The sequence below is a fragment of the Pelophylax lessonae genome (genome assembly GCF_965119305.1).
Source record: "Pelophylax lessonae genome assembly, chromosome: 2".
In the NCBI taxonomy this organism is placed as follows: Eukaryota; Metazoa; Chordata; class Amphibia; order Anura; family Ranidae; genus Pelophylax; species Pelophylax lessonae.
Window position 1 is genome coordinate 149,858,268 of NC_138769.1, and position 23,252 is coordinate 149,881,519.

The 23,252-nt window shown below is 40.4% G+C and overlaps 1 protein-coding gene across 2 annotated transcripts in view; it reads left to right on the forward strand.

The window, feature by feature from the left end:
* The window catches only part of CUX1 (cut like homeobox 1), a 615,616-nt gene that overhangs the window by 340,800 nt on the left and 251,564 nt on the right, over positions 1-23,252 (forward strand). For both annotated transcript variants that reach the window (XM_082244943.1, XM_082244942.1), the window contains exon 9: positions 22,353-22,401. In XM_082244943.1, coding sequence (XP_082101069.1) covers positions 22,353-22,401 — 49 coding nt within the window. The remainder of the gene's footprint in view (positions 1-22,352; positions 22,402-23,252) is intronic.

The following is a 23,252-nucleotide window of genomic DNA, read 5'->3' on the forward strand; positions in this document are numbered from 1 at the left end:
GCTTGCTGTGGGGGCACTGAACAGGAGGGAGGGACCAGGATCACAGAAGAGAGACACTAGAAGACGAGGATCCGGGCTGCTCTGTGCAAATCCACTGCAACCAAGTAGGTAAGTATAATATGTTTTTTAAATTTTTAGGGGGAAAAATGAGACTTTACAATTACTTTAACCAGTTCTGGACTAGAAGGATTTGCCCCTTAATGACCAGGCCATTTTTTGCAATGCCGCACTGCGTTACTTTATTGGACAATTGCGTGGTCGTGTGACGCTGTACCGGAATATAATGTATATCCTTTTTTTCCCACAAATAGAACTTTCTTTTGGTGGTATTTGATCACCTGTGCTATTTTTGTTTTTTTATAAACAAAAAAAGAGCGACAATTCTAAAAAAAAAAAAAAAAAAAAAACTGTATTTTTCACATTTTGCTATATAACATTTCCCCCCCAAAAAAAGTAAAATCACATTCTTTCATCCTTTTAGGCCTATTTGTATTCTGCTACATATTCATGGTAAACAAAAACGCATTAAGCGTATTTTGATTGGTTTGCGCAAAAGCTATCGCGTCTACAAGCTAGGGGAAAGCTTTGTCTTTTTTTTTTATTTATTTTTTACTAGTAATGGCGGTGATCTGCAATTTTTAGCTGAACTGTGACATTGCGGTGGACAGATCGGACCCCTAACTGACATTTATGACACTTTTGGGGGGACCAGTGACATTACTACAGCAATCAGTGCTACAAAATATGCACTGTTACTGTAATAATGACACTGGCAGGGAAGTGGTTAACACAGTGGTGATCAAAGCTACCTGGCTCCTGTCGGACATGCATGCTGGAGAACCAGCAGCTGACTGGTTCCTGATAACATTTAGTTATGTGTCCAGCTTAAAGGATAAGTCCACCTTTTGTAACTCGTTACATGTTAAACCCATATTAAGGGTGTAATTTAGGGTGTAATATGTTACAAATGCACCTGCCCCTACACTGAACCCCCCCCCTAATCTAATCTAATCCCCCCTCTCACTATTACATTCTACACAAAACATGGTCATGCGGGGCTCCGCCCTCCCAGCTGCGTCATCCATTCACAAAAGTTAGCTTGTAGTTCTCAGTAAACTCTAGGTAGTTCACTAAGCTTCCTGAGAGTGCAACTGCTTGCCCGTATCAGGCTATGGACAGACAGCTATACAGACAGTCTGCAAGACCATAGTATTAAACATATGATCTGCTGACCGTGGGTGCAATGCTTTACAGGTCCCTATTAAAAAAAATTATAATATTTTTTAACTACAAAAAAAACGTGCATTTATTTGTGGTTTTGTAAAATTGAACTTCTCCTTCAAGACAGTACTTTATGAACCTTTACATCGGTAGGATACTTTCTGTTAAATAGATAAAAATTTGTGGGAAAGCCCCCAGTAGAGCCTAACAGGATTACACACAGAAATCCAAAAATATGCTATACATATGCTCCAAAAGGAGACCTAAATTGTTATTACATCTTATACCATGTTATTTCTGAGCCTTAAAGTATGACTAAAGACAAAGCTTTTTTTTTTTTTTTTTTTTGAGTGGGGAGGGATTAGAACCTCTGTCAGTTATTTCTGAGCCTTAAAGTATGACTAAAGACCAAGCTTTTTTTTTTTTTTTTGAGTGGGGAGGGATTAGAACCTCTGTCAGTTTTTATGCTGTCTGTGCTCCCGTTAAGGAGAATGCACCCTATTTGTCCTGTTTACCAATAGTTAAAAAAGTGAAAGTAAAAGAAAACCATAATTTTTGGTTTGTCCCCAGAAAAGTCATAGATGTGAAATCTTCCAATGGGGACACTAGTTCTGGTAACCTGGGGGTCCTCAAGGAATTCCCCTAATTTGCAGGGATTTCCTCTCACTTCCTGTTTGACTATTAGACAGGAAGTGAAGATAAAGCTTCACAATGGGACACAGATGAAGAAAAAAAATCTGATGGGTTATGACCCTTTCTTGCTCTATCCAATATGAAAAAAAAATTTGCCTACTTTTAAGTGCAAAAACTGACACTTATGATGTGTATGTTGTTAAAATGTGTCTGGGCAAAACTTTTTTTTTTTGTTCTTTTTGGAAAGAATGTTAAGGATTGCACCATCTGTTAAACTCTTGCTAATGAAGTCACCCTCTGTATTTATCCATTGTCAGTAAAAGGTGATGGCAAATTCAAACAGTGTAGGAGGGAATTTCTCCTTGCATTTATGCATTTTGAGAGATTTGTTTACATTCCCTGTTTTCTCTAGGACAAGTAGTGAAGGAATATCCTTCCAAAGGAAACGGATAGTAAAAAAAAATGACAGAGGTTTCAACACCTCTCTTCTCTACAGAAAAGTAAAGTATTTGGTTAGTATAAAAATACAATTCTGTAGAAGTATAATAGGAATTTCAGAGCAAAACCTTTTTCTTTTTATTATTAATATTTACTTACTTGTCCTGGTCGTTGCACAAGGTATTCCAATGCTATAAAAGTTAAAAACACCTTATTAATTTATCATATGTGTATGAGAGAATGAAGACAAGAAAGATTCTACTCTGGTGCATCTGCCTGCACTCCTATGCAGAAAAAAAAAATTTACACTGCAGGGAGACTTAGTTGCAGTGAACAGAAGACATAAAAACTGTATTCTGCGTCCTGAGAATCCTAGCGCCAACAGTTTGCGCAGCGCTTAACAAAATGAAGGCAGACATTACAGTTACAATACAATTTGGAACAAGAGGAATCGGAGGGCCCTGCTTGTTAGAGCTTACAATCTAAAATGGAGGGTCAATTGATACAAAAGGTAATAGCTGTGGGGGATGAGCTGATGAAGAAAGTGAAACAGTGTATTAGTTAGTAGCCGGATAGGCTTCTTTAAAGAGAAGGGTTTTCAGGGATCGTCTAAAGATGGATAGATTAGGGGACAGTCGGACAGATTGGGGTAGAGAGTTCCAAAGAATGGGAGAAGCTTTGGAGAAATCTTGGAGGCGAGCATGGGAAGAGGGGACAAGGGAGCTAGAGAGCAGGGGGTCTTGGGAGGACCGAAGAGAGCGGCTTGGTTAATATTTTGAGATTAGGTTAGTGATGTAGCTGGGGGCAGAGTTGTGGATGGCATTGTAAACTATTGTTGGCACTTTGAATTTTATTTGTTGGGTGAGTGGAAGCCAGTGAAGGGATTGGCAGAGAGGGCTGGAGGACACTGAATGGTTGGTAAGGTGGATAAGTCTTGCAGCAGCATTCATTATGGATTGAAGGGGGGATAATCTATGTAAAGGTAATCCAGTGAGGAGGGAGTTGCAGTAGTCGAGGCGTGAATTAAAAGCTTGGTGGTGTCGTTGGTTAAAAAGGGCCGTATTCTAGCGATGTTGCGGAGGTCAAGGCTTAGGCTACGTTCACATCTTGGCGTTGCTATTACAGGCATTTTTATGGGCGTTTTTGCAGGCGTTTTACAGGCGTTTTTACAGGCGTTTTTTGTGCAGGCATTTTTAGATTGACTAGAGACCAATGGAAAACGCTTGTAATCTGCCCAAAAAGAAGCTCATGTACTTTTTTGAGCGTTGAGCATTTTCCTCACGGCGTCAAAACGCTCAGATGTGAACAGGGGCCATTGAAATGAATAGGATTTGTCTTGTTGGGCGTTTTGAGAGCTGATCCTAGAGCAGAAAAACTCCCCAAACGCCTACATGTGAACGTAGCCTTAAGGTTAATCAGCTTTTATTTACTCGTGCTTTAAAAAAGAAAAGGAATGCAGCCACCACATATAAAGATTAGTAAGCTACAATTATTACATTTTTGTTTTGGGTTTATTACTGCTTTATTTGTCAGGGCTTCAGGAGAGTTCTGGTAAATTAGACCCCCTAGGACCAAATAGGCTGTAGGGTTCCTTTAAAACAATCAGGTAAAAATAATGTTGATGGATTCTCTGCTGTGGATAATGTAGCTCATTATCACTATTTAATGTTTATTAATGTTATTGCCTTTAATTAATTTGAAAGTTTCTAGTGTAAATACCGCACACTAGTTTGAAAGAAGAAGGCTGTCATCTTGTTTATTAAGTATCTTGGAATTCTGTTCACTTTCTGCCTTGGAGGTGCTAATTTGCTTGTATCGCCATATGTTTGCTTTATGAAAGCTGTGAATCCAGAGTGCGCTTATTCTGAATGCCAGTAAAATGAAGCTAATTCACAAGGGTTCACCAAGAGTTAATTAAATGAGCGCCAGAAAACAGCAGCAACATACAACATCTAGGCATTAGGCCTTACCCTTCTGACAGCTTATGGGGAGTGCAAATACAGCATTAAAGTGAATTTGCTGTTCTTTTAGCTGTATAGCTTTGTGTTGAGAGACTGATGGAATTTCAGTAGGTGACCTCTAGTGGTTATGTCTGCTGCTACCAAATTATGCAGGCTGTTTTGGATATCAGGTGGCCAACATGGTCTTTGACAGTTTAGGGGTAGCGATAGCAAGCGCACATATTATTGATTGATTTGAGAGGTTTTTTACAACGTGGTATAAAATATACAGACAAATGATTCAGTTAATTTCCTTTAAAACAAGGAGATATTATTATTTTTAAAGCTCATTCAAGAAATCACAGGTGGATTAATCAGTGAGGTAGGCATTAAAATTAGTGGTATATTTTTAATTAACCATCATGACAAACAAGACCCCCCTATGCAAAGGATCAAAAGGTTGGGCATAACATGGAAAGGTGCTATATTAATCTTACAGTACAGGACATAGCGTATTCATAAACCATAGCTTAAAGCTATGTACCTTCAGGCAATTGAATACTGGCACAAAGCTTTTGATTACACACCACCTGGGCACCTTGCTTGTAGCCCCACTCCATTCCATGGGTCCTCAGTTTTGTGCTAATATCTGAAGGTTTGGCTCTTTTCTCTGCCACAGAGAAAATCTCCCTAAGCTTAACTGGTTTATTATTCTTCAATCAAGCCCTCACTGTCTTGTACTGCTAACATAGAAGCCATGTGTCCAGATCGGCACAACTTCTGTAAAATTTTGGGAGCTGTACCTAGACCCCACACTGTGTGGGTGGCCTGTAATGTTGCTTCGGGCACATGAGTGCTTACCTTGGCACTTGGTGTAATGTCTTGGGTTAGCCGCAGGGTGCTATACAGGTCCAGGGTTGTGGTCCATTACTATGGACCCCAGTGTCTGAAGACCTTTTTGGGGGTATGCCCACCTTGATGGGCAAAGCCTGGACTTTAAGTCCAGCATCGTGGACTAATAAGACAGGGTCATCCTGTATCCCTGATCGTTACTGTTAAAATGAGGCTATGTTTGGAATATATTCACCTTGCAGTGTAAGTTTTCAAATGTGGTTAAATCCAAGCACTCCGAGCCTCTTTCAGGGAGAATTGCCACGTGTTACATCATACCACTGATCACACACTTTACAGTCACTTCCATCTAGGTCCGTTTTGGCCTAACCTCTACTCGAAGAGTGTTCAGAAAGGTCTTAGTTAAAAAAAGAAAAACACATGAGTAGCACACATTTACATTTGCATGACTGAAGACCATTTAGTCTGTTCTTGTATAAAACCCTGTTGTACCTCAAACTATTCCAGAAAGACCAGATCAAAAAGACTTCATGCTTAAAAAGGGAGACATATGGAACGCAGGGGTAACTGACCCTGCAGCGCCTTGTATTGGTCAGGGCAAATCCCCAAAGGTCTTAGCCCCAGAACTCAGGGCATCCAGAGTCACAGACTATCTGTACAACCTTCCCCTCCAGGACTCCTCTATCAGAAAATATCCACAAGACTGTTCAGATGCTCCAGGCTTTTGGCTGGGTGTTCACTTTTTTAAAAAATCTGCTTTCCAGCCTCCCCTTCACTTGGAATACTTAGGTCCGGTCCTGGACACATTCCAAGTAAAAGTCTTTTCCCAGAAAATAAATTTCCTTCCCTAAGAGCACATGATCAAAATCTGAGATTCAAGAGACACACCACATTGAGATTGCCCATAAGAGTTCTAGGTCTAATGATAACCTCCTTTGAGGCAGTACCATTTGCCAAGTTCCATTCCAACTCTCCAACTAAACCGAACTTGTTTACCCGGAAAAATCAAGCTTCTTCTCTCGATTTACCCATGCTACTGTCCAACTAAGCAAGGAATTCCCCATCTTGGTGGATCACCATCCCAGCCCTAAAAGTGGGAAAGTCCTTCCTTCCCTATCATTGGAAAGTTATTGCAACAGATACAAGGCAGGACTGGAGTGTTCCAATCCTTAACAGTCTAAGGAACAGTGGGAGAAGCCAAACTCGCTATCAACTTCATTGAGTTCAGGGCAGTCGGGTTGACCTTACAACACTGTGCCCCCCTTCAGGGACCCAATCAGGGTGCAGTCAGATAATGCCACAGCACTGGCCTACATTAGTTATCAAGGAGACAACAGGAATACGAGGAGTACTGCTGCCTTGAGGGACGCAAACCAAATCTCATTGACAGAAACTCACTGTCCAGCAATCTTTGCGGTCCACATCCTAGGAGTGGAAAACTGAGCCACCATCGCCTAGATCACGGGGAATTTTGTCCTTCATCCAGATGTCTTCTATCTGATCTGCGGAATATTGGGCAATCTGGAAGTGGACTTCCTAGCCTCCAGATTGAACAACAAACTACCTCTGCTTTGTGCTGGAACCAGAGATCCTCTAACGCTAGCCTTAAATGCTCGAATAGCCCCCTGGTCTCCATTCTGAATAATATATGGCTTTTCTCCAGTGCATAGCCTACTAATAACACAAGAAAGGAAAACAGTGGTTCAGATTTTACCAAACTAGCCCAGAAGAACATGGTACACAGACATACTCCGATATTTAACAGACAACCCCTGGCCTCTTCCTAACAGGCCATATCTACTATCTCGTGACCCTCTATTCCATCCTGCTTCTCAGTCCCTGGCATGGCTGTTGAAACCCAGGTATTAAAGGATAGAGGGGTTATGGAGTCCGGGGATTCCTACCTTGCTAAAAACATGAAAAACCTCTTCCAGGAAGATTGTTTGCACCTTAAAATCCTTTTTGCTTGGTGTGAAAACAGGCACTTCAATCCCAACGATTATTCTGTTTATCACATTCTGGTCTTCCTATATATAGGTCTTGGCCAGAACTTGCTGTTAAACACTCTTTAAAGGTCAGGTCTTGGCCTTATCTAATTTTTTTTGGCTTCACACTGCCTTGTAAGAACCTTTCTTCGGGGTGTACCTCATATTAAGCCCCCCTTGCAACTCCCTGTGCCTCCAGAGGATCTAAACCTGGCTCCTCCTGTGCTGCAGAAACCACCTTTTGAACTTATTAGGGATAATCCCTCTAGAGGATCTTTTATGCGAAGTAGCCTTTTTGGTCGCCATCACATCTGCCTGATGTGTTTCCTGTAAAGAGCCTTTCCTCATACTTCACTATGACAAAGGTTGTCTTATACCCTAGGCCATCCTTTCTCCCAAAGGTGGTCTCAGCATTCCTCCTCAATGAGGACATTGTCTCCTATCCTTATGCCCTTATCCTAAGCATCCAAAGGAAATTTCTCTACTTTGACTTGACGTAGTCAGCCATTAGAGTATACCACAAGGCTACTGCTCCAATCAGATGAACAGATTTGATGTTTATTGTTTTCTGGACATCCTGCCTCCCAATCCACTATTGCGTGATAGATACAAAATCTGAAGAGTTTACATTCTCAAAAATAAATCTCCTCCAAAACTTTTACCAGATCCATGGGAATTTCCTCAGCATTTTGGTACCAAGCTTTTTCAGCCCAGTCGTGTAAGGCTGCCACGTAGTCTTCTGTTTACTTTTTTAAAGTTGTACCAGGTGGGCATCTAATGTTCTGCTGATGCAGCTTTTGCCTGCAAGGTTCTCTCCACAGCTCTCTGAGGTTGGGTCTTCTAACCTTTGTTGTTTGGGCCTTTTTATACAGTTCTATTTGCCTCCCTGTCATCTACTATTTTCCATGATGTATGAATACTCTGTCTTTGTCCAGTACTGTATAATTGAGATAGGAGGAATTTTGACTTACCTGTAAATTCCTTATCTTGGAGTACCATACAGGACACAGAACATTTATCCTGGAATTTACAGGTAAATCAAAACTCCCCTTTTTTATTGGGTTCGCATTTTAAGTTACCATTGCAATTATTGCTTTAAATTAATTTTGATATATTTTTATAATATTCTTCCCTGTTTATGTTGTTTTATTAAATAGATATGTACAGAGATTATTACAGACTAGTTTTGGATAGAGTGGGAAAAACGTATACCCATTGTCAAGTATGGCTCTGTGTCCATTGTCACCAGCCAAAGACATGAGGGGAAATCCAGCATTTTGGAGTTGTCCCCATAACACAAAACAAAGGCTATGGGGAAATCTTCCAAAGGGGACATATGTTCTGGGGACAGCTGTCTAAGAGGGGAATTCCCCTCAATTTCAGAGTTTTCCTCTAACTTCCTGTTGTGTCTCTGGGACAAGAAGAGAAGGAAAATTTTCCCTAATGGTACACAGTGGAAAAATAACCTGGAAGGGGGTTTTAACTCTTCCTTCATCTATGCAAAATTTAAAAAAAAAAATAGGTTATACATACACTTTAAAGTAGCCCAGTGTTGTCAAGAAAAAAACCCTCCACCCCAATCTTTTCTAGCACCCTCCTTCATTTGCTGTGTGCCTAGACTGTCGCCACATTTGCAGGAAATATGTTGATTGATCCTGGATGTTATTAGACCCAGTGTCAGACCAGTTAATTTCCGACAGTTCTGTAGAAGTTCTACAGAAATAAAATACAGGAACAAAGTGTGTAAAAACACAACACTAACCATATATATATTGGGGGGTACATTGAAGGAATTTATCAAAACTGGAGCAGCAGTAAATGACAACCAATCAACTTCTATCTTTCATTGTCAAAGCTTAACTGAACAAGCTGAAGAAAAGTTGATTGGTTTTTATGCAGAGCTGCTCCAGATTCTGCTTGCTCCAGTTTTGATAAATGCCTGGCCCCCTGTTGTCTTTAAAAACTCGCTTAACTATACCTGTAATATCAATATACAACTGGAAGCAAAAAAAAAAAAAAAGCCTCCAATAAACTCATTTATTTATTTTATTTACAAATAGGTCACTGAAAAATTATCCTTGTGACAGCAGGGAATAATGGCTGCCACTTGGGATATTTTTAAGGTTTAACAATTGCTGTCGATAATATTGCGTTACATGATGGTGAAAGTATTAACCTAATCTATGGCAGAAGAGCCTGTAATGCATTGCAGAGCACAGGATATTCTCGCATGCCTTCCTTTATAGATACAGAATGAATCATGCAGCACACTTAATTCTCCGAGCCACAGCTGTTCAATTTGTCCTGCGCTGAAATGATTGAACCTTGAGTGACAGTTACAGGCAATGGCTTTGATTGCACAGTGGGTCACATGCTGAGCTGTGACCTGCATTTCAGATGTTGTCTGTGTGATACTGTTGGCCTTTTTTTTTTTTTTTCTTCGCACATAAGTTATTTGGACACCATGTTGGGCCACAAGAGGCCAATTCTGGAGTAATTCCTTACATGTGTAGATTTTCCTAGAATGAAATATGTTTTTATTTTTCTCTTGAGCTATCGTCTGGATACTGCTGAAATGTGTGATATTAGCAGACTGTACTTTTAGGCTACATCCTTACAAACGGTTTTATTTTATTTTATTTTTTAATTCTTTGGTTCGCGAGCATTGATGTGTGAAGGAACATGAGAAAAAATGCAAACCTAATTTTCTGAGTGTCTGTAAACTGAAGTCAGCCCCATGTGACTGAATAATGTCAGTGAAGAAGATGCAGCTTGATCAAATGAATTTTTTGTAGTTTTGTGTGTGTCTGTGTGTGTGTGTGTATATGTGTATATATATATATATGTAATTAAACCGTTCTATTAAGAACTTCATAACCTAAACCTCAATAAGTACACCTACCTTGGTTTAATTCTGTGAGTGTACATCAGAGCTGTATCCCATGTAATGCCCAGGGCAGTTCCCATAGTTTGCATAGTTGCGGGTTTACATGTCAATATCTTTGAATTGTAGGATGATTTCAATCACAAGGATCTTTTCTGCCATTATGCTATCACATGGTTTTATGTTAATGAGAAAAAGAAAGAAATTAAAACATTTTTGATTCTCTTTTACCTTTCCTTGTTTTCCACCAACATATAGGAAAAAAGTATTTTTAATGTTCTATCTCTCTATAGTCTGAATTAAAAGTCAGTCCCACTGCTATAAAGACAGGCACATATCTGCTCAGGTGTGGACAAACTAGTCTTTGAGAAAGAGTACTACTTCTAATAAGAGTACTAATCAATAAACCAGTCATAGGAGCCTTAAATGCCAGTTGATTGTTTCCTGCACAATCCCCGGTGATAAGGTGTGCAGCATGCTTCCTATAATGCTCCATTCAAACCTAAACCTATCGTTTTCAGGCGTTTTTTTTTTTTTTGGCGATTTAAGGCTTTTTTTGGGGTTGTTTTTCAGGCCTTTTTTGCAGGTGTTTGGATGCAGGCATTGACATCTAACAATCACGCTTGTAATCTGCCAAAAAAGAAGCTCATGTAATTTTTTGAGCTTCAGGCGAAAGAACACTCAAATGTGAACAGGGGTAATTGAAATGAATAGGTTTTTGCTTGTTGGGCGTTTTGAGACTTGAGGTGAGCGTTTTACGAGCTGGAAAACGCTCAGGTGTGAACAGGGCCTAAATCGATGGTGATAAGGTGTGCTAAAAGGTTCCTGCACATTTCCTGGTGATAAGGTGTGCTATATGGTTCCTGCACAATCCCTGGTGATAAGATGTGCTGTATGGTTCCTGCACAATCCCTGGTGATAAGATGTGCTGTATGGTTCCTGCACAATCCCTGGTGATAAGATGTGCTGTATGGTTCCTGCACAATCCCTGGTGATAAGATGTGCTGTATGGTTCCTGCACAATCCCTGGTGATAAGGTGTGCTGTATGGTTCCTGCACAGTCGCCGGTGATAAGATGTGCTGTATGGTTCCTGCACAATCCCTGGTGATAAGATGTGTTGTATAGTTCCTGCACAATCCCTGGTGATAAGATGTGTTGTATAGTTCCTGCACAATCCCTGGTGATAAGATGTGTTGTATAGTTCCTGCACAATCCTTGGTGATAAGATGTGCTGTATAGTTCCTGCACAATCCCTGGTGATAAGATGTGTTGTATAGTTCCTGCACAATCCTTGGTGATAAGATGTGTTGTATAGTTCCTGCACAATCCTTGGTGATAAGATGTGTTGTATAGTTCCTGCACAATCCCTGGTGATAAGATGTGTTGTATAGTTCCTGCACAATCCTTGGTGATAAGATGTGCTGTATAGTTCCTGCACAATCCGTGGTGATAAGGTGTGCTGTATTGTTCTTTCACAATCCCTGGTAATAAGTTACACAATAAATATATATATACATACATATATTCATTTGTTTTTTTGACACATCATAGAAAAGCATTACAAGATGTCTTCTGAGTGCATGATTAGGTCAGATTTTTTTTGTAGTGCTGATGTCTGCAGGCATCTAAAGGCTTAAGCCTATGACCTCCAGAATAAGTAGAGAATCGCAGAGGAAAAAATAACTGCTTCTCTTCAGTAATGATAACATAGCCACAGATACGATCACCAAGTATTTTCTCCCACAGGAACAATGTGAAGCACTGCTGAAGAAATTTTAGAAGAGAACAGTGAGGGACTGTGGTGAACCAAAAGCATTCCTAGACATAGTGCTGCCTGAGGCACCATGAAAATGTAGACCCCTCTTCCCTGTCAGTTGTGTCTAGTTTTGTTAATTTAGACACTAGGGAAACAGAAATTCATTAAAATGTCTGAGACTTTCATTTTAAAACACAACTTTAACCAAGAGCTTTTTCGTTTTGGAAGTAGCAGAGGGTTTAGACCAGGGGTGTCCAAACTACGGCCCTCAAGCTGTTGCGGAACTACACGTTCCATGAGGCATTGTAAATCTCTGACATTCAGACATAACTAGGCATGATGGAAATTTTAGTTCCTGAACAGCTGGAGGGCCATAGTTTGGACACCCCTGGTTTAGACTCAGAGCAATTTTATTGCAGTCTGTGACTCCTAGTGGAGAGAGTTCTCCTTACTTCCTGTATTGGTGATGCAAGGGCAGAAATGAGGAGACAAGATGCCACGTTAAAACAGTTGTACAGGTTGTTTTTTCATTAAAATCCCAGACATGTTATAATTACCTGCTTTGTGCAATAGTATTGCACAGAGCAGCCTCACGATCCTCCTCTTCTGGGGTCCCACACTGCCACTGTCCACTCCTCCTCTTCTGTGACTGCCCCGAGTGCAAGTTACTTGCTATGGGAACAGATGTGCTATGGACGCACACAGCGTGGATTTTCCTCACCCCCTGCTCCCTCATATGATTTGACTGATCGCAGCAGGAGCCGATAGCTCCCACTGCTCTCTGAAGCTCCTGAGAGAAGGATAAGAATTGAAGCTGGATTAAAAATGGACTCTGTTTAGGGGGGGCTTCTGGGGGCTAAGGGGCTATTGGAATTTTTTATTTTTTTGCCTTAATGCAAAGAATTTGTTTTTTACCTTTTACAATCCCGTTTGTTACTTTCTTTGTTAAGCTTAAAGAGAATTCACATTACTTCCTGTCCCTTGAAAACCTTTTCACTTGGACAGGAACTGAGGGGAAATCTCCCCAGTGGAGACACAGACAGTAATAAAAATCCAATCTCCTAAACCTTCATCTGACCTTCCCAAAGCTTTAAAAAATAAGGCTGGTGGTGTTTTTTTTTTGTTGTAGCTGGGCTAACTGAGGTTGGTTTACACATTCCCCTCCAACAAGGCTAAGACTGTGGAGGCCAACAAGTTCTTGGCAAGAAATCCTGGGTGCCAGTCTCATTAAATGATATATTGCAGATAGGCAAATCATGTATTTTCTCTTTGGTGAATCTAGTGAACGTGGCATATGCTTCTACTTTGGTCTCGCATGAGCACACATAAACACCTTTGCTCAGTGTTAGCATATCAAGCACATTCACATTTCCTGAATAGAAATGTAACCACAGCCATCTTTATAGCCTCATCATAAATTGCTGTGTCAAATGGAAATGAAGCTAATAGCACTGTTATCATATAAAGATAAGAGTGAATTGCATTGTACATAGAAAATGATACTGAGTGATAGAGCACTGACAGTTTACAATCATACTCCAGTCAAATAGGAAAAACCTCATTTTTGTCCATTTTATTTTTGCCCTATTTTTCACGGCCAGGCCTTGTTTCTGTCACTCTCTCCACCATTCACTATGACTGCTTTGCTTTAAAGCCTGAGCCTGTCTCGCCTACAGAAAACCCCTTCCCATTGTATGAAATACAGTACTCTTTGGTCTGCAGAATGTCAATCAGCACTGCTCAGCCATTCACATTTATTATCCAGTGAAGGCATGCGAATTACTAGTCCCTAAATACGGAGAAATGTATCTGGTGTGCGGGGTATGATGCGAGTCTGTTATACAGAAGGATGACCAGTAATTATACCTAAGGAAGCTATAACTAAGGCTGGCCATATATGTTCAGTTTTCTTGTACAATTTTCCTTTAGATTTAACCATGTAGTGCAAGGGCCTGCCTAATTGGATACAATTGAAAGTTGTTAGTTTTGGCCTCATATTATGTGGTTTTTGGTAAATCTAATGCCTCGTACACACGTTCAGATAATCGTACGAAAATAATTGCTTTCGGCTGATCGTTAGTACGCAGCTTTCGACAGCCGATCACGACAGTTCGTCCACCAAATTTCGAAGGGACAAACACGAAAACTTCTATCGTACGATAGCCTAGCGAACGACAATCGTTTAAGTACAGTGTGCGTCCGCTAAAAATTGATCGATAGGACCGCGCATGATCAGAAACATTAAAATAGCACGGAAAAAGCCTGGCTGCCATTGTTTTTGTTTTTCACCATCTGATACGTAGCTAAGCAACCAGGAAGCTTTTCCGGAATCGTACGAAAAAAATCCTATGTTTATGTGCATTGTTGAATTCGATATTAGTGTTATCCAACAAAATGCGAACGATAAGTCATCCGATTATCTGAACGTGTGTACGAGGCATAAGGGGAATTGTACTAGACAATTGAACATGTATGACCAGTCTTAGTGCAGACTTCTGGGAAAATTGGTGAGCCAATCGCACAAGCAGGAAATTGTGTTTCTGTGTACAGAACCCCTCCAAGTAGCCATATTGCATTGCATTTTCAGAAAATTACAGCGGCTGCAGATTGAAAAGGAAATGTCATTTTTAATAACCTTCAATTACAACATGAACATGTATGGCCAGCCTTACTATACCCAATGAAACTATTTAGGACCCATTCACACCTGAGCGATTTTCTGCTTGAAGCTTGTAGCTTTAAAATGCTCAACAAGCCAAATTCCATTCATTTCAATAGCCCCAGTGGACATCTGAGCGTTCTGGCGCCTGAAGCAAAACACTTGTAGCTCAAAAAAGTTACATAAGTTTTTTTTTTTTGGCAGACTACAAGTGTTTTTGGCTCCATAGACTTCAATAGAAACGCCTGACTTGAGCATTTTACAAGGGGTTTCTGCTCAAAAAGCAGCTCTCCACCCCTAATTCCCTCTCCCTCTCCACCCTCTAGTGCTTTCTATTGGCTAAAAAAAATGCCTAAAATTGTAACGCGCTTCTAAAACGCTTTACAAAAGCTTGTAAAAAGCTTAAAAAAAAGCTTAAACAAAACGCCAGTAAATGGACACGCTCAGGTGTAGGTGGAGAGGGATTAGAACACCTGCCAATTTTTATTACCATCTGTGCCCCAAGGAGATTAACCCTCTCTATTTGTTCTGTTTAACATTCATTGAAAGTGAAAGTAAAAGAAATTACCCAAAGAGATTTCCTCTCACTTCCTGTTTGGCTATGAGACAAGAAGTGAAGGGAATCCCCACAAAGTGACACAGATGGCGAAAACAAAATCTGACAGGGGTTATAACCCTTCTTTGCGTTATACAAATGAAAAAAAATGTTGCCTATAGTTCTACTTTAAGCATTTAATTTAAAAAGAGAGGCTTGTGTTCCATACGTTTGCAAATACATGGAAAGCCACGCTGCTCTATCCTCCTCTGCAAAGAGTTATCCTACCTGTAGACTTCTAACCTTGGACATGTATAGCAATGCGTAGATTAAGGGCAAGCTTACCTGGAGGCAGACCCCCAGTACAGCAACACATCGGAAGCTCAGGCTTGCTGAGGGTAGCTTAAGGCCCCAAATGTGTTTTAGGCCTCATTCACATGGGTAAACTTAAGCGTACACCTCTGCAAGGGCTGTGTTAGCCTGCACGGGATGCACAGGTGTTGCACGCAACTGCGTTTAGGCAGTCCTATTTGGCTCCATTCACACTTTTATGACTCCAAAGTTGCTTTAACTTTGGAATTCAACTTTGACGTGTGCAACTTGTTGTCCCTCTTCAAAGTCGGACCCAACTGTTGCATGTAAAACATTAAGTTACGACTTTCATGCAACCCTTGAGGGTTAACATGGCCCTCAAGTTTCATAAAAGTCAAACCAATGTAATGTATGAACTACTTTTGAAGTTGCCATGACTTAAAGTTGCCCATATTTCAATGGTTATCATTGGAAAACATGGGGTACAACTTGTCATGCGACTTTAATGTCCAAAGTCGCATGACAATTTGCACAAGTGTGAATGGGGTCTTAATGTCAGTTTAGACATTGCGGCCGTAACAGACACAGCCGCTGCTCCCAATTTAAAATCTGTGGGGATGTAGACAGTTTGAGTTTAGGGACACGCATCCTCACAAACCCGCACCCACCCCTTTTATATGTATTTTCATATTTATGCAACAAAAACCACTGTCATTTACCTTAATGTCAAATCAGATGAATTGGGTGTTTTGTGTTAATTTGTTTTAGTAAGGGATGTGAAATCTTTGTATTGCTCATGAACCGTGCACCTCCTTTTTTGCTAGTTATTAACTGATCAAAGCCGCTGTCATTTCTTATGCTTTTATAAGTAATTACACCTTTCATAGTTTAACAGGAAACAAAAGTACTTTTTTTTTGCAAAATAACCCATTTTGAGTCATACTGTTATCTTTCACTGAAAGTAATTTTTAACATGAATGTCACAATTTTACTTGCGTTTGCGCTTTGGTCATTGTATTTCTTGTGTATAGATTGGTTTTATGTTTCAGGATGGTAAATGCTCCCTCTAGTGTTCATCTGTATTTTAGGGAATGTGATTAGTATTCCTGTGTAATGATTGCACAGATTGTCAAATAGCCTTATAGAAAAGATCTTTTTTAGACAGATTATACCTCTTTTTTGTAGGCTTAAACTGAGAAAGAGAAATAGTAAAGTCCAGTCATTGGTGGCAATTTACCAAAACTGGAGCAGCCAAAATCTGGAGCAGTGCATGACAATCAGCTTCTGTATTTAGCTTGTGCAGTTAAGCTTTCAAAATTAAAGATAGAAGTTGATTGGTTGCCATGCAGAACCATCCCAGATTCTATCTGCTCCAGTTTTGATAAGTCCCCCCCCCCCCCCCATTGTGTATAGCACTGTCTAGCAGGAAAAAGAGCTTGAAAATGTAATGAGCAAACTTGGCCACCCCAAAACTGTATTAAAACTTTTAAGAATTATAGAGAGTTTTAGGTTTTCTACAAGGAAGAAGTCTCAGTGGCTCAGTTTGATTACTCTTTCTTAAGTAGCCCATAGATTAATGAAAGCTATTTGATTCCCCCATTAACACACTCAGGGTCGATGGGGAAATTCCTTCCGCATCGCTATTGTGTTCTGCCAGTGGGTAGGGAAGGGAGCTTTCCCTACCAGCAGAACACAATGGTCACTGCAGACGGCAATAGCTGTGATCACATACTAATAATCCAACAGTCAATCGACTTCACTACAACCAGCCTGCCTATAGATAGATCAAATCTCAGCCGATTTCTGCTGAATCAGCTGTGACTCGATGTATCTATGGCTGGCTTTAGTGAACTATTGTTAAAATAAGACATCAGCCACCCACAGAGCCTATTATTTTCAATGAATCAACCAGCGCAGTCTTTCAGTGTAAGAAGGACTAATAAAGCCCAGCCATTGTGTTGCACAGCAGAAAGTTTTGTGTGTTTAGTGATTAAATATGTCTTCTCTATTACACAATATACATATAATACAAATTATACTTCGAAACAAGGTTTTTTCCTTTTTTAAATATTAACATAGATTGATATGCTTCTTTACATCAAGCAAATCTATTTTATTTACATGTGTTTTGAAAAAAGAAAAAATGCTGGTACTCCCAGGATAATCTAAAGGAGACAAATTATCAAGATAGATTATTTATAAATGCACCATTAAAATGATTTCAAATGCAAGCAGTTTAAGCACCTGAATTTGACTTGATACCAGCTTTTTGAAATTCCTGTACAACAGAGCTGAGACTGGTAGAGGGAGAAGCTGCACAAGGAGCCAATCAGTTGTGCTTTAGTGTAAACAACTGACCTTTTGAAAAGAGGAGAGATCAAAGTGAGCTCTTTAGCCTGATGCTTGTCCTTTCACTGTCTAGTCATTAGTTAGGGCCAGTGAACAGAAGTTAGGCTTTAAATTAAACATTTATTAAACATTTATTATGAAAAACATGGAGGCTGACATTTCTGGTTTCTCGTGCCTCTGGCTGCCATACTAACCCTCTGACTTCAGTTCTTTGAGGCAGTAATCCAGAACAAGTATGCAGCTATAAACCAATGCCGAATTGCGGGTTTTGCTTTGGGCTCCATACAGGTTCTCTTCTATGATAAGCCGCTGGGAGTGCAGGCGAGGACGAAGCTCATCCCAGCTTTGTGGATACCAAAACTAAGAGAGAAAAACTCTTTAAGTCGCACATCACTACAAAACCTAGACGTGTAGAGTGAAACCGCCTCAGCTTGGGCTCCATCCATTAATAATCTCCTTTTTGGGATTAAAAAAGTATTCTGAATCCAGGCTAACCCTCCCAACGCGTTTTGCCCCACTAAAGGGCTAAATCATGGGAAACTTGGGCAGGGCAAAACGTGCTGGGATTGGCCTGGATGGAGCCTGGGCTGAGGCTGTTTCACTCTCCACGTACAGGTTTTGTAATGATGTGCGGCTTATAGGTTTTATCTGTATTTGTATAATTATGTATCTATGAAGTTCTGACTTTCTTGATCCAGAAAGTGTGGAAGTCAGCAGGTGCTAATGACAGCCAGTCATAGAGCGTGATGAGAAGGCGATCAGCAATAGCAGGCAGTAAAGGTTTACTGTAGTACAGGGTGGCCGGTCCTTGTTGAGATAACCTGGGCATGTGTTATATTAAAATAAGACCTCAACGATGCTGCGATCTCTTCAAGGCTGACCAAAATAGGGCACAATATTGGCCGTTATTAAGGAGAATGACATATCGCTAAAGTGTTTATTCAAGTGAAAATCATTTAAGCACTAATACAACAAGTTCTGCTTTCAACAAGAAGTATCAGTAAAAATATTTACACGTTTAGGGATTAAGATGAATTCATATTTACAGTGCCAATCTATAATTAGGAGCTGTTTTGAAGAGAACGGCTCTTCTTAAACAAGAGATCTGGAATGTAAACAGTTGTAATTAGCCGGCACAGGAAAGATCTATCGAAGTGAAAGCTGTGCTCATCTCTTGGTAACTAAAATAGTGTCCGTTTATATTTTGGATACAATTAATTCCAGGTAGTCTTAGGGTGCTTAATTCATTATATTGGTTCCTGTTTTTGTCAAATAGAAAACTAGGGAACTTTTGAACTCCTAAAACTATTAAAGCCATAAGGAGAACTTTGTTTTCACAACCTGTATGAAACGTTTTAGCATATTGATAATACAGAATGTCAGTCGGCACCTGGTGTATTCTTTACATTCTTCATTTAACTTTTCTTAGGCTGCATTCACATGTCAGTGTATGATCGCGGGCAGAACCGCCGCGGTTCCGCCCGCGATTCTGAGATTTATTGCAAATCGCGGGACGCCTAGCGTTGCCCGTTGATTTGCAATAGCCCCCCAAACGCCGAGCGATGTTGCCGCGATTTACGCCCGGCGAATCGCGGCAACATCGCGCAAACAAAATTGCGGGACGCAATACGCTCCAAAGAAGCTCTTGTACTTTTTTGGAGCGTATTGCGTCCCGCGATTTTGTTTGGGCGATGTTGCCGCGATTCGGCGGGCGTAAATCGCGGCAACATCGCTCGGCGTTTGGGGGGCTATTGCAAATCAACGGGCAACGCTAGGCGTCCCGCGATTTGCAATAAATCTCCGAATCGCGGGCGGAACCGCGGCGGTTCTGCCCGCGATTATACGCTGACATGTGAATGCAGCCTAAAGCTTTGTTAGCTTTAAGCAACTTTGTTGAAGCATTTAAAGAAAAATTTAGTTTTCTTTTTGTTACAGGTACTTCTATAGTGCTGTCAATTTACAGTGTGTTTTACATATATATTGTACATTCACATGGGTCCCTGCCCTCAAGGAGCTTACAATCTAAGGTCCCTAACTCCCATTCATACATACACATAGGAGCTAATTAACCTACCAGCATGTCTTTGGAATGTGGGAGGAAACCGGAGTGCTCGGAGGACACTCGCATAGCCACAGGGAGATAGTGCCGTGGTTGGGATTTGAACCATCAACCCTAGTGCTGCTAGGTGGAAGCGCTAACCACTTCTGTGCCCTCTTAAAGTGGTTGTAAACCCTTACATATACCCAGTGAAGTAACTGGCCTCAGGTGATACACGGATATGAAACCAATCCTCCCACCTAAGTTGTACCTGTTTATCTGCAGCCATCTCCCCTCTACAGACTTCTGCGTACAACAACTGTGCGTCAACTTGACTGTTGCTTTAAACGAGAAGCTAGCAGGCTTCAGTAGGCTTTTTAACAAGCTTCAAGTATCAAAACAAAATAAAAACAGAAAAAGAAGGGCGCAGAAGCTTAGTGTATTACCTAAGACACCTTTGAAATTTATTAAAATAGCCAAAAGCATACTCACAAACGTAAAATAATAAAATGCATGTTTTATACAACTCCAATGACGAGGATGAGTGATTGGTCTGATGAAGGAGCACTACTGTGTATGCTCTGAAATGCGTCAACGCCCCCCCCCCCCCCGACGTCAATACACTTTGTGTGGTCCATGGGGGAGGCGTGCGTTCCATCGCAGCCTCGGACTGAGTCACTGCCCCTAGTTGGGCTTCTCCATTCCACCATCTCCTTGCTGCTGGACGGCTTAGGAGGATCAAGCCACAGGGTCAGCAAGGGACCCGAGCTATGACGCTTATGTTCGTCCATCCTGTAAGTGTTTTTATTCTCGTCTGCATAATTAAAAGTATCACAAGCTGCACTTGGAGGCGCCTTCTTCCTTTGCTTTGCTTTAACCAGTGACGATTGGAAAGCTTAGGCATTTCGGGAGACACTTTTCCTTCCTCAAAGCTGATCCAACCAACTGAGGGCACCATTTTTATATACTATTTATAAATCTAGATCCCTTATCACTTTCTACAGAGTAAGCGCTGAGGTTTGACAGTCAGTTGAAGATTTAAGTATCGCTAAAGCCTATTAAACCTGCTGATCTGTGGTCAAAGTGTGTACATCTTTAAACATCCTACAAGTACAGTATACTGTAATATCTATTGATATGCAGGAATTACACTTAGTTGTGGGCTGACAGCACAGTGCCTTTTCTGAATTATGACTTATGGTGTCATCTCTGCCCAGCTGTCTTTTGCTACAGAGTTCCTCCCCCTTTTCATCTCCATAACATAGAAGGAATTATTTTGTAGGAAAAGCTAAGAACTGGGAAGGCTCATTCGTTTCCTTTACATACCATAGGCAGAAGGAACAGGACAGCCCAAAATTTCTGACAGGGTCAAAGGTTTTTTTTTTTTGTACTTATCAAACATATCTAACAAATTATTTTCAAAGGTATAACAAATCAAAAGGGACCAAATAAGGGAAGTTAATTGTTGGAGTTTACATACACTTTAACCTTCCCATGCTACAGCTAAATGATGCTTGAACTACTTATCGTCCTTAGGACGTACCCGTACATTTATGGATGGGAAGGGTGATATCATTTTTTAGAGCCAGCGATTCCCTTTAATGTCAAAGTATCCTAGCAGCTACAGAGCTGTTGGATTACCTTTACACGGGTCCACCGCCGCTTTTTCTGGGCTCTCCAATCTGATCAGGGAGCCCAGTAAGGGTGTGAGCGGAGGCATCTGCTTCCCGGAACACAATGCGACGTCAGAAACTGGAAGATATTGTCACTTCCAGTTTCTGTCTCATGTAAACAAGCCATTAGCGGATTGTCAAAGCTTCTGATCAAACCACTCTTGGTTTGATCAGATGCTTTGGAGGGCAGAGGAGGGCAAGGGCTGTTGTTCATCCTTTGTGACAGCAAAAAAATTGATTAAAAAAATGTTAGATATAGTGTAAAAAAAAAAAATATTTGTAAACAAAATTAATAAAGAAAAAAGCGCCCCTGTGCTCATGTACAAATGTGAACGCGCATGCATAAACTGTGATTGCACTACATGTGAGGTTTTGCCACGAAACTCAGAATGAGGGCAATCATTTTAGCAGCAGACCTCCCCAGAACTCCTGTGTAACTCTAAACTGTTAACCTATAAAGGCTTATAAAGCGTAACTTGGGAGGATTTTAGGTGCCGTTCCACAGGCATACGCAATTTTAAAGCATGATATGTTTGATATCTATTTACTCGGCATAACCTCATCTTTTATGTTGCCTAAAAATTGAGTATTTTAGTGTGTTTTGTGCATTAAAATTCATTTTATTGTGTATTTTTTCCAAGACATTTGCATTTGAAAAACTGCTGTGGAAATTTAAAAATATGCAACAGTCACCGTTTTATTCTCTGAGGCCTCTGCTTAAAAAAAAAATAGCTTCGTTTTCTAGTGAAAATGTTTTTTACACGTAGAAGAGGAATGTCAGAATTGGCCCAGACTGGAGGTGGTTATAGGTTTCAGCAGCTCAGTTTGCCGAAAGCTTTGCAAGTGCTTGCTGCACACACTGAAGCCCTTGAGAACCACCAGACCTGACAGTAAGGGACACCAGTAATGTCCCTGTTTTTGGAGAATTAACCAGCTGGATTTTTAGCAATATAACTGTTGCCTTGGAAAGCAGAACATGGTGTGTACTGTGAATATATAAATAAAACTGCCCTTACTTGTTTTGATGGAATTAGTGTTAGGTTTCTTAGTAAAGTTTTTTTTTTCTTTGTTCACAGAGCTGATGAGATTGAGATGATTATGACCGACCTTGAAAGAGCCAATCAGGTAAAATGCTATAATGTTTTATTAACAGATGTAGTAAAGTATAAAACTGATGTAAAACCCCTATTTTACTTAATACTGAGAAAAATCTAGCTGCACAGATGCCAACTACAGCGAATTCAGAACATGTGTGTCTATTGGTCATTAGTCTTTGGTAGAGTGCTCTGCTCTGTAGGATGTGAGTATGCTTAGAGAAAGGAATGCAGTTCGGTTTATAATAATGACATATTGAAATAAAATGGTATTGAAATGTCATTATGAAATGATCACAGTGTTAAATGCTCTCTAATACACACCATAATAACATGCTGAGCAATTGGTCCTGGAATGGATTCTAGACCGGAGTTATTTGCCTCTGCTTTGGCAAACACGCACTTGCGTTTATCCAAGACGGATTTGTAGTTCTAACCAAGGTCTTTTGGCAGGCTAGCATTGTACATGACGTTTTGATTAAGCACATCTTCTGGGAGTGTATGATCTCGCTGAAAAGAGCTTGGATTTGGGCATTCCTTGAATGGATTTTTATGCTGTAGCGTGGTGATGTAGACAATGAACATGAACTTTTTGAATTAAAACTATTCTGCTGTGCATGTATTTTCTTTATTTATGGGATCAACAAATCTTACTGCCAGTGTCATATCCAGAGGATACATTGATAAGAAATGGAGCCTGTCTCTAATTGCATGTAATAAATTCACTGGTTTTAACCACTTCTGGACCGGAAGATTTTCCCCCTTAATGACCAGGCCATTTTTTGCTATTCGGTACTGCGTTACTTTAACGGACAATTGCACAGTCATGTGACACTGTACCCGAATAAAATTGGTGTCCTTTTTTTCCAATAAATAGAGCTT